General features: G+C 49.3%; 1 protein-coding gene across 3 annotated transcripts; it reads left to right on the forward strand.

Annotated features, from left to right (window-relative positions):
* Positions 1–471: 471 nt before the first annotated feature.
* LOC139597858 (tripartite motif-containing protein 29-like) lies at positions 472–6412 on the forward strand. 3 transcript variants are annotated; one of them, XM_071443623.1, is made up of 6 exons: positions 472–2618; positions 3275–3370; positions 3745–3978; positions 4073–4095; positions 4565–4740; positions 5332–5998. In XM_071443623.1, exons 1-6 carry the CDS (start codon positions 2004–2006, stop codon positions 5406–5408), a joined length of 1221 nt encoding a protein of 406 aa, XP_071299724.1. In that variant the 5' UTR covers positions 472–2003; the 3' UTR covers positions 5409–5998. The 3 variants fall into 3 exon arrangements, with proteins under 3 accessions (XP_071299724.1, XP_071299726.1, XP_071299725.1); XM_071443625.1 differs by lacking the exon at positions 5332–5998 and adding an exon at positions 6012–6412 and having other exon boundaries at positions 478–2618; positions 4565–4744; XM_071443624.1 differs by lacking the exon at positions 5332–5998 and adding an exon at positions 6005–6412 and having other exon boundaries at positions 950–2618.
* The last annotated feature ends 5135 nt before the right edge of the window (positions 6413–11547 follow it).

Genomic DNA, 11547 nt, shown 5'->3' on the forward strand with positions numbered 1-11547 from the left:
GCTGGAACCTGCCTCCCACCCCAAAGCCAGCCCCTCATCCCTGCCACTGCTGCAGATCCACGGGAAGCCCATTCCCTGCTGCTCTCCACAACCAGCAGCCTTCAAGGCCACCAGAGAGGAATGTTTTTCCGAGCTACATCAGGCACCGTGATGCCAAGAGTGCCCAGACAGATGAAAATATGAATTTGGAGGGGGGAAATGTGGGAATGCAGCAGGGACAGCCAGTGATGGGGTGCCCAGGGTAGGCACATGTGGAGCAGAGACACAGGAGTGAGTTCCCAGGAGGGACAGGGGCACACAAGGGAAGGGCCTGCAGGAAGGGACAGACCCACAGCTGATGTTTGTCCTCACACCCCGACCTGTGCCTCCAACACTGCATTCCCAGACAGCCTCCTGGAAAACAAAGCACTGATCTCTTTATTGAATACAATTGTTTCTTGAGGATAATTCCTGCAAGCAGACCTAGAATCTGCATGAAGGGATGGTAAATGTTGACACCAGTTCATCAGTTCCCTTGGTCCCAGCAAGTACTTCCAACCATTTGGGATAAATCCCAGCTGGCCTGTTTTTATTTTGGCAGAACTTTGTGATAAAACAACTCTTTTTCACACACACTGGAGCTGTTTTGGAGTGGCTCAGAGGCTGCTGGAGTGGAGGGGGCAGTGTTATTTATCTCCCTGCACAGTGTGCCTTGTGGGAGGGGAATATCAGTCACTCAGGAGCTTTTGTGAACAGGGACAGCTTTGCTGGTGCCCTGGGCTGGCTGGCACCTGGCAGTGGGGGCAGCCCACCCCAGGCTGCTGCTCCTGACCAGTGTGCAGTGCCCACTGTGTGGACTCCATTTCACTGCCTGCTGAGCTGTCCTGGGCTGCTTTCTGGAGTCCCAGCTCCCACCTGTGCCCTCAGCAGTGGCACCTGACACCAAATCCTGCCCTGGGCTCTGCTGGCACAGGAGCTGCCTGACAGGGACCTCAGCTTTGGGCCACACAAGCTCTGCCCTGGGGCCCTGCAGGCTGCACTTCAGGTAAGCCACACAATTGCTCACTCAGGGTTTATCAGTCCCAGCCTCTTGTCCAGCTCCATCCAGGAGTCTTTGCAGAAGGGAACAGCTCTGGTTCCTTTGCTCTCTGGCTGCTGGTCCAGCTGTCCCAGCCTCCCTGCCCATAAGGATTCTTCCCAGCTTTCCTTCCTGCCTCATTTCCTGACCCATCACAGCAGGGCTGGACCTTCTGCCATGCTGCCCTTGAGGTGTCCAAGCTCTCAGCCTCGAGCTGCTCTGAGGAGCTTGACTTGCTGTCACTGGGGAATTAAACTCTCTAACACTGTAATTTCAATATTAGAAAGTGGCATTTCTTTATTTCACCCCCAGGCATGCGGGGCATAACACACAGCACACCTTGCTGACCGACCAGCTTTAATCTATGGAGCTTTTACATATCTATTTCCCCAAACTTATACCTATATGCTAAACACTCCCTTGTATTTTCTGCATGTTTAAATCACTTCTCAGAGTTTATTTTCATTGGAGTAGGGTTCTTTTGAGGTTCTTGGCTAGTCGTTTGGGGAACATCCCATTTCTCCAACTATTCTTTTTTGTTCACAGACCTCCAAAAATGTTTCTTCTCTTTGAATGCATCCCATTGCTGTGGTCAGACCAGGTTATTAGTTCCTACCAGCGTATCTCAGGCTCGCAGTCTTTACGGCTGAGATAACCGCTTGCCCACAGCACAAAGCCCTGTCCGGTAAACCGAAAGGAATTTCCAAGAGTTAATTAAACACGACTTGTTGCTTTTTTTTTTGTCAACCCCGGGACAGCCTCAGCCCCTGCCCACGTGTCCCCAGAGGCAGGAAGCCTCAGAGAGGGCAGGGACGACGCTCCCTTGCGAAGGGGAGGAGGCAGCAGCCTTCAGCCCGCGGGGTGAAGTTCGCTCCTCCTCACTGCCCGGGTTAAGTTTCGTTTCCCAGCTGAGCCCTCCCTGTCCGCCCTGCCCGGAGCTGGCGCCATGGCCCAGGCAAAGGCCATGGCCGGGCTGAAGGAAGAGCTGACCTGTCCCATCTGCCTGGACATCTACAAGGAGCCCATGAGCGTGGGCTGCAGCCACAGCTTCTGCAAGGACTGCATCAAGCAGGCGCTCCGGGGCCAGCAGAGCCCTGCCCGGTGCCCGCTCTGCCACTCGCCCGTCGGGGAGCTGCGGGCCAACTTCCACCTCCGCAACATCGTGCAGAGGTTCGTGGACGGTCCCGCGCACCAAGAGGAGGAAAAGCAGGAAGGGCAAGGCAAGGAGAAGGGGGAAAGCTCGGGCCAGGCAGGCGAGGTGGTGCTGTGCGATTCCTGCCTCCAGGAGCCGCAGCCCGCAGTGAAGACGTGCCTGAGCTGCGAGGCCTCGCTGTGCCAGGCGCACCTGAGCAGGCACAACAGCCGGAACGGGCAGAAGAGCCACGTGCTGGTGGAGCCCTGCGACGGGCAGCTTTTGGCCGAGAGGAGATGCCCCCAGCACGGCAAGCTGCTGGAGTGCTTCTGTGAGAGTGACTCGGAGTGCATCTGCGTCCTGTGCTCCGTCATCTCCCACAAGAACCACAAGATCATCAGCTTGGAGGAGGCTTTCAGCGAAGCCCAGGTAAGAGGCTGCTGGGGCGGTGGCCCTGGCCCTGACCCAACTGCTGGGTCTGCATTCTCAAACTCAGGAGCTGCCCCTGCACCAGGAAAACCCCAGAGAGCTCCCATGGCACAGGGGCAGCTCCTGAGTTTGAGAACTGCAGACCCAGCACGGGGCTAAATTGCAATCCTGGGCTTTTATTCTGAGTTTTGTCCCAGATTCTCTCTGGCTTTGGCCCTTGAGATATAAAACAAGATATTATAAATGCTTTTTTTCCCCTCCTGAGGGAAGAGTTTGGCCAGACTGGTGGGACTGAGTGCTCCCGCAAGGTTTTAGTCCTTGGTGCACCTCCAAGGCAAAGATGAGCCTGAGCTGCACTTATGCAAATATAATTAATGACAGAGTAACAGAAAGAAAGGTGCCAACAGGGGAAATAGCTTTGTATGTGGCTAGTGCACATGAACAGTTTTCAGCTTCCAAATGTCCTTTTTGTGCTTGTAATTGTGGCATTTGTTCAGGGATAAAACCTTCCGGTGAACCTTTATCTACTGATTTGTCCTGAGAGCATGCAGTGAGCAGACCTTCTGCAAGTCCAGCTTAACCCCTGTCGATAAAACTGCTGATCTTGTGCATTATGCCAGTCCTCTCCTGATATCTCCTTCCCGTGATATTTGTAGGTATCTTTAACTGGAATTCTGAAAACATTGAAAAACCATGAAGCTGCTGTGGATAAAGCCATAACAAAACTGCTGAAACAAATGGACAGACTAAAGGTTTGTTTCAAGGTCCCATATCACCTTGGGTGGTTGCTTGCTGGTAAATAATGAGATAAAGTTTTCTTTTGCCCTTCCCCAGATCATGGATTCTGAAGCTTTTTTAGTTCCTGGGTAGTTTCTCATGTATTTTTGAGATTTCTTCTTTGAGAAAGGACGATGCAGAACTTTCTTATCAGTCTGGGAGATCCATTCTTAGTTAAACTTGAAAGTCTGTGCCTCCTAATGAGTGGCTGGTGTGTGGCTTTTTTATTTTTCCAACTTTCAACGTTAAGTTACTTTTTTTAATCCCAGAAAAAAGACCGATTTTTTTTTCTGAGTAAGAGCTAATGTAGAAAATCTCCCTTACAAATTTGAAATTCTTTTCTTAATAGATCGATGAGAGCCAGCGAAGGGAACGGCTGGAGGGCCTGTTCAAGGAGATGTATAAGGAGCTAGGGAAGAAAAAAGGGGAGGTCCTGAAAGTTCTCAATGATTATGAGGAGGAAGAACTTTCTAAGATTCAGACAGAGGTGGATAATCACAAGAGGATTAAGGATTTGGCCAGCCAGGATGTTCAGGAGCTGGAGGCTCTGAGGAATCAGAAGGACACGCTTCTTTTCACCAAGGTACCTATCAGCATCCCCCTTCCCAGAGACACACAGCTCCAGGGCTGGCCTGTACCTGCACTGTGCTGATTCTGCTTTCAAAATGTCTTTACAGGCTTTTTCAGCGATCAGAGGCAGGTAAGCTCTTCTGAGGTTTAATGTCTTTATTGCCGATGGAGCTCTCGATAACAGGAGGGGACAGCCTGGGGGGGACAGGGCTGTGCTCCAGGGACAGGGACAGGAGAGAGGGAACGGCCTCAGGCTGGCCAGGCAGGCTCAGGGTGGGCACAGCAGGAATTTCCCCATGGAAAGGGGGCTCAGGGCAGGCTCAGGGTGGGCACCAGCAGGAATTTCCCCATGGAAAGGGGGCTCAGGGCAGGCTCAGGGTGGGCACCAGCAGGAATTTCCCCATGGAAAGGGGGCTCAGGCACTGGAACTGCCCAGGGAGGGTTGGATCCCTGTCCCTGGAGTGTCCAAGGAAGGGCTGGAGGTGGCACTCGGTGCTCTGGGCTGGGGACAGGGTGGGCATGGGGCACAGCTGGGACTCAATGGCCTTGGAGGTCTTTTCCCACCTCTGTGATTCTGTGATTCCTTCTGTGTGTTTTAGGAAATGCCAGCCACTTCCTCAAAGGGAAGCTGTGCTAAAGCCACCCATTACTTTGGATAAATCAACAAAAGATGAGATTCTGAGACTTTTCCAGCAATTCATCTCAAACATGGAGGTCTCCTTTAGGCAGCAACCTATCCCCATATCATCTTGGGGATTTGCAACAACATCTACTGGTAAGTGCTCATTTCACCGTGTCAAAAGCAAATGGGGAAGTCAATAAAACATCTTTAAGAAAGGACTATAATGAGGCACCAAGTACACTGAGTACCTCTAGAAGTGCTAATTCCTTACACGTGTGCTTATTTGCACATGTGTGTGCAGCAAAGGGAGTTGGTCCTGGCATTCAGGGCTTTGAGGCATGCCTTGAATGCACCTTGCTAAACCAGGCTATGGATGAAGAGGTTGCAAGTCCCAGGAGTTTTGTAGGATTAAGAGAAGATAATAGCAATACCTCTTTGGCATCTCTCTGATTCAATGGGATTTTGAGAACTCATCCCAGCAGCAGCAGCAGTGTCAGACATAAATAACCTCCTCTTCCTGTGTAAATATTTCTACTCCTTTGCAATGCTTTGCAAGCTTAGCCCACAGTCCCAGAGCTGTGCACAGGGGACACCTGTCTGACTGAATTGGTGAAATTAGGGTTCCCTAGGTATTGTTCTCTGGATGTTGCTTCAGCTCTTGCTGGCAGCGGGCCTCGGGTCAGGACAGAGGCAGACTCCAAATGTCCACAATTATCTGGTAATCAATGCATTTTTTCTCTTTAGGTCCCTTGTCATTTAGTGGTGGTACAACATACTATGGATCCATTTATGGATCTACCTCTCATTTTCCTTACAACTAGCCTAACGAAACACAAATTCAGTGGCAATCATAATGATAACAATCATAGAAAGGAGGAAGAGAGAGAGAAAACCCAACCAAAACTATTAGTGCACAGCACGATTGCTCCCCCATCACCTGCTCCCTGATGTCCAGCCACTGTTCCCGAGCAGCAATTGGCTCCTTGTGGACATCTGCCCCCAGTTCATACACTGGGCATGGTGTTCTGTGCTGTGGAATATGCCTTTGGCCACTTTGGGTCACCAGCCCCAGCTATGCTCCTTCCCAGCTTTTTGTGCACCTCCTCGCTGGCAGAGCATGATTCACCAAAAGCTCCTCGGCTCAGGTCTAGCACTGCTCAGCCACAGCCAAACCATCTTTCTGTTACCAACATTATTCCCTACTGAGCCCAAAACTGTACCAGCTGCTGAGAAGAGAATGAATTCTCTGGAATGGAGTTCTCAGGATTAGAATGAATCCCAGCCCAAACCAGGACAGGACTCCAATACACACAGTGCCATCCCAGAGCTGCTGGGAGGAGGAGACCAGCAATGAGAGCTGCTGGAAGCTTGGAATTGTTTGTGCCTGGTTTGAATGCTGCCTCTGTGTGTTCCTTAGGTCGAAGACATCCATGGTAGAAGAAACACTGTCTTTTCATGATGTGTCTGTCAAGGCTGGACATCCTGCTAAGAACTTCAGGCTTAGAGAGACTGGAACCTTTCCTTTCAAGTATCCCATCCATGCTGCCATCAGTGTGATGAAGCTCCTGTTAGTAATGTGGTTACAAGGTGTTGTTTTGTTTTTTCAGGCTTAGAAATTGTGAGCCTTGCATGGAGGCTATGCCAGGCTGGCAGATCCGAAAGTGATGTGGGTGTATCACAGCACCCCGCCTCTTCCTGCAAGAGCTCCTGTCTTATTGTTCTGTTAATCATAATGGAAATACCATTAAGTTGGGCATTTTTGCTCAGCTGTTTTAAATACCGTGTTAGGTTCATGTTAATAAAGTCATGTTATTAGTTTGTTAAACGCGATGGCAATTTATTTTATCTAAAAGTTGACAGCACAGCATTAACTGCTACACCACTGGGCAGCAGCGATGCTGATCTTTGATCTAAGGCGGCAGCTTTTGCCTCTGCCGCCTCCTTCCATCCTGCACAGCCAGTGCAGAAGCAAAGCTGCCCTGGGAGGCGAGGAGAGGCTGGGCAGCGTTCCCTGCTGGAGACTGAGGGAAAACTTCCCGAAGCGGCTGCCACAGCGTAGGGAAAGGCGGAGCCGGCAGAGGGAACATTTCTCGGCCTGGGCTGGGGCGGAGGAAGGGGCTGGAGGGGGCGGGCTGGCAGGGCCGTGGGCTGTCTGCCTGCCTCTGGGTTCAGTCTCGGTTCTGTGCTGCTGCTGCAGCCATGGGCAAAGCTCGGCAGGCGTGTGGAGGGGCTGGCATCCTGGAGGCCGAGCTCACCTGCCCCATCTGCCTGGAGCTGTACCGGGGGCCGATGGCGCTGAGCTGCGGCCACAGCTTCTGCCGGCTGCGCGTTGAGGAGGCGCTGCCCTCTGGACTCGCCCCACATGTATGGCCGACCTGGCTGTCACCTTGGAGCTCATTTCCCAGCAAGTTTTTGAGTTGTGGACAAGCTTGGTAGCTAGAAGGATTTATTATTATCTTTATCTCCCACTTCCTATGCACTTCCTGGGTGTCAGCTGTAATTCAGTGGTGCAACGCTGCACCAACAGTTCCACATCCACGAGAGGCTTTGCGGCAGCACGGCAGGCCCCAGCTGGATGAAAGGCTGTCTCACACATCTACCTGGAATTTGAGATGTCACCTCGGTAACTTGCACAGATTAAAGCTGAGTTCAAACACTCGGCTTGTAAGCAGAGCTTGGAATCACTGTGTACCTCAGGGCTGCAGCTCAGTCTGTTACTCACAGCTGTGCTGCAAGTCACATCCTAGCCTGTGGGATCAAGGTACTTTTCCAGAAACCTGGACACCATTTAATACATGTGGCATTCTTGTTCTGGCACTGCTACAACAGTAAGAGCCTGCCTGCAGCAAGTCAAGGCCCTGTTCACACACGGGGATTATCAAAACACCTCCTCCTCTCTCATTATCAGCATTTGAAAGTTCCAGTGCAGGTTGGTTAGAATAAGGCATTCCCAAGTAACAGTATGTAACAATTGGAATTCAACCTTCACAAAGGGCTGTTAACCCAATAATTCATGTTGCCAAAGCCCTCTCCTCTTTGCAGACTCTGTCCTAGTGAAGAATTCTGTTACCTTTGGATGCTGGATGGTTTTTCTTGGTGCAGTGACTCTGTGTGCCCTAGGATTGCGAGTCTGGATCTGGTCACTGAGGATGTGAAGGTGGAGGATGTGAAGGTGGAGGCAGTGCAGCTGAATGACAGACTAATGACCCAGTATAAGACCCAGAAAAAGAAGTTTTTGTTGCAGCTGGACTTTCTGCTGGACGACGTGCACGGTGAGCGGCCCCGACCCAGCCCTGCTGACACCGTGGGTAACAGGGACCCCAGTCCTTGGCAGCTCCTTCCACCAGGGTGTGAGGGGCTGGGGTGGGGTCCTGAGAGCCGTGGGGAGGGGGCAGGTTTCTGTGGATAATGAGGGGATCTGCTCCTAAGCAGTGCAAGGCCAATTTGTCCTCTCTCTGATGTGGTTTCCTGCTCCCATCAACTTCCCAAGTTCTGGGTGCTCAGTGCCACTGTCAAGGAACATCCTCTGTGTTTGCCCAGCCCCATCCCCTCCTGGTTTATCTCTGACCATGAGATCCAGGGGGACAGTACCCAGCCCTACACTTGAGTTCATTGCCAGCTTTGTTAACCATTCTTCTCTATTTTTTTTTTTTTTAGATCAAAATCACCAAGTAAATTAAGAAGAGCAGGTAAATCCTTTTCTTTACATATAAAATGTTCCCTGCAAATTTCTCCAGTTGTTAATTTAAGGACTGTATGTCCTGCATTTTCCTGCTTCAGTTTTAAGGAGACCTAAGCAGAATCTCAAAGGCTGTCCTTCACCTTAAAAGAAGGGACTCAGATCTATTCACATCTTGTGTTCTGTTATTAACAAGATGTGATTTGTGTTTTACAAGGCTCTAACATTCAATACCATTTCTTTACAGCAAGGCTTCACCTACTGATACCTCTTCAGAATGTAAGTAAGTGTTCAAAAGTACCATTTATTCCTCAGGACTCTGGCTTGGCGCTGTGGGTCTTGCAGAGAAAATCTCCCACCTAACAGTGTGATCAGCATTTTGTTGCAGGTATCTCCTGTCCTTGCCACAGCGTGTAGCCTCAGGGCAGAAATCTCTGGGAACTCACCAGGGAAATCATCCTCAGCCTGAGGGAGACACTGGGTTTGCTTCAGCACTCAGGAAAATTCTGAGCCTGTTCCAAGGAAAGACCATGGAGGGGTTCCCACCAGCTGGGCAGGAGCTGGAGCAAACTCAGTGCCTGAAAAGGTTCCCTAAATAAATCCAAATGCTGCAGGAGATACGAATTGCTGCAACTGAAGTTCAGTTTGCAAATTACTATCTTCTTAATTCGTAAATTCAAAAGAAAATCTTACTTTCTTCATCACTTTTTAACTTTTGGGAGCAAATCTAGAGGTATATTTTTTTAATCAGTGTATATGTCCATTTATTTCTCTTGTGAGCTCAGTCAGTGGCTGTGCTCTACACAGAACGAGACAGTCACTCAAAACAGGTCAGGGAAAAAGAAATATTTTTTTCTAAGACAAGGCAATGCTCTACTTGGAAGCAACTTGTCAAATATGTTATAAAATATTACTTTATTTTACAGTAAGTGAAACTTTTTCATCCTGTTTATTCGTACTGCAGGAAAGCATTGTCGAGAAGGAACAACATACATACTTGTTTGAGAATTTTGGTTCTCTTAGGTCCAGATATAAGGGAGATGTGAAAAACAGATGTCAGAACTGAGATGGAAAGAAAAACTTGAATATTATCCAAAATTACCTCTAGTAATGAGAACCTGCCACATGTTTTGATCTCCCCTCCTACCTAAATTCTCCTCCCCTCCTAAATTCTGTAACACATGAAAATTTTTTTTAGAAGTACTAAGAATTAACATGAACATAATAAAATTTCCAACTGCTGCTGCATTGCAAACTGTGGACTGTATTATCTCATGGGTCTAATTATACTTTTGGATGATGATTTGAGGTGACTCTGTTGTCACTATGTGGCTGAATAACCAAATAAATGGCTCTAGACATATGTAAGCAGGGTTGGGGGGTTCCATACCATCACCAGGAATTAGATGTTGAGAGCATTTTTTTGTGGGTAGACTCCCAAGAAATCAGGGCTGAAGTTCTCTGTTCTTTTACAGGACTTGTGGCTACAGCTCTGTTCTGACACTTGTGCTAATCAACACATACCTGATTTCAGGGATTAAAAATAAACCCAGCAGTCCATCTCAGATTTAGGGCAACATCTCTTCCTGCTTGAAATGGACTCTCCAAGCTGTGCTGTGTGCTCAGCCCTGGCTCTGCTGCACCCATCAATTGTCAGCACGACAGAAAGCGCGGGGCCAAATTTTGGGAGCTCAAGGTGACTTTGCAAATGTTCCTTCCTGCTCGAAGGCAGCAAGGCACAAAGGGCAGCTGCTCTCAGCACTCAGAGGAGGCAGAAGAATGGAGGCTGTCCTTCAGCACTTTCCTGACCATCCTGGGCTTTCTCTGGCTGCCAGCTGAAGGAGCAGCCAGTGCTGCTGCTGCAGACAGGGTTCCTGCAGTGCTGCAAACCCCTGCAGACAGCAGCCCTCCCTCAAACCTGGGATTTGCAATCCTGCTGCAGGCTCACAAAGCTTTTGGTTGAAAATGAGAATCTAGGAAGGTGGAATTTCTGAGTTAGGTGCTAAGTTGATGGTGCAGTTTAATTCCCCCATACATTTGCTTGTTTGCGAAGGGACTCAGTGGAATTTGTGACTTTTTTTAATGTTCTATGCTTTAGCCTTGAGGAAGCAAAGAGCTGAAAGACTGGATGAAAGCAGGGTAAGAAAACACACAGAATCCAGCAATTATTTAACTAAGCCTTCTAACACATCAACACTCTGAAAATTTTATCACCTAATTACTTCTTGACTCTTGGTGACAACATTGGGCCATGACACACACTGAAAGTGCAGCAATTCTGCACAGATGTTTGTGCAGAACACTTTTTCTTGATTGCAGTAAAATTGTGACATGCACAGTGACATGCACATGATATCCTGAGATAAGGACAGAACTTATTTCTTTTTGATAACTTTATGGCTTAAGTATTTTGATTACCTAAGAACTCTGATTCATTGCATCTTTCCTTTTGTATTACGCCCTCTCACCTCCAACCACTCAATTTTTACTTGGCATTTGTCTCATCCTTGATGGAAGCCTTTAAAAGCAGCTCATTTTAGCTCTTCTTTTTTGATTTTGCCAAGCACTGAATGATGTGACTGAATTAAATTAAATGCATTTCAAGCATTAGGATGGGCCTCTTCCTGTTACTTAGTCTGATGGGTTTTCTAAGTAAGTCAGACCTGCCACACATAGACGTGTGTGTGTGACACTAATTAGGGCCTTCCAAGCCCAGCAGGTCAGGGTGGGAAGGAAGGTTTGTCCCAGCTCTGACAGAACTCACAGATGGGAACCAGGCAGTTCCATCTTCTCCATCTCCAAACTTGATGCAAGAATGTGCAAATCCAGGCCCGAATCTGAGTGCACTGCGAGCTGTGGAGGGAGGGAAGGGCAAGGAGAGTTTAAAACTCATTTTTAACCACTCTCAGCATAACCCAGCCATCTTCCCATGGAGCTGTACCAACAGGAGCAGGGCACTGGGCAGGGAGGTGCCAGGAGGACAGGAAGGAAGGAAGGAAGGAAGGAAGGAAGGAAGGAAGGAAGGAGGCTCCTTACTCAAAGCTGGGAGCCAGGTGGCACAAAGCAGCTGAGAGCTGGGGAAATCACAGGCTGCCCTTATCTGCTGGGTGATAACGCTGAGCTGGGAGCCTGGGAAAAGCTGGGAAGAGCCAGGGAGAGCCACTGCCTGTGGGGTTTATGGACACAGGGCTGATAACACCATCTCAGGCAGAGCAATGTGCCAGGTGGCACCAGGGCACGGCAGGGCTGGACAGGGGCTGCTGGGCAAAAGGCAAGGAGGG

This window comes from Agelaius tricolor, unplaced genomic scaffold, assembly GCF_023055355.1.
Source record: "Agelaius tricolor isolate 1412-34295 unplaced genomic scaffold, bAgeTri1.0.p SCAF_18, whole genome shotgun sequence".
NCBI lineage: Eukaryota > Metazoa > Chordata > Aves > Passeriformes > Icteridae > Agelaius > Agelaius tricolor.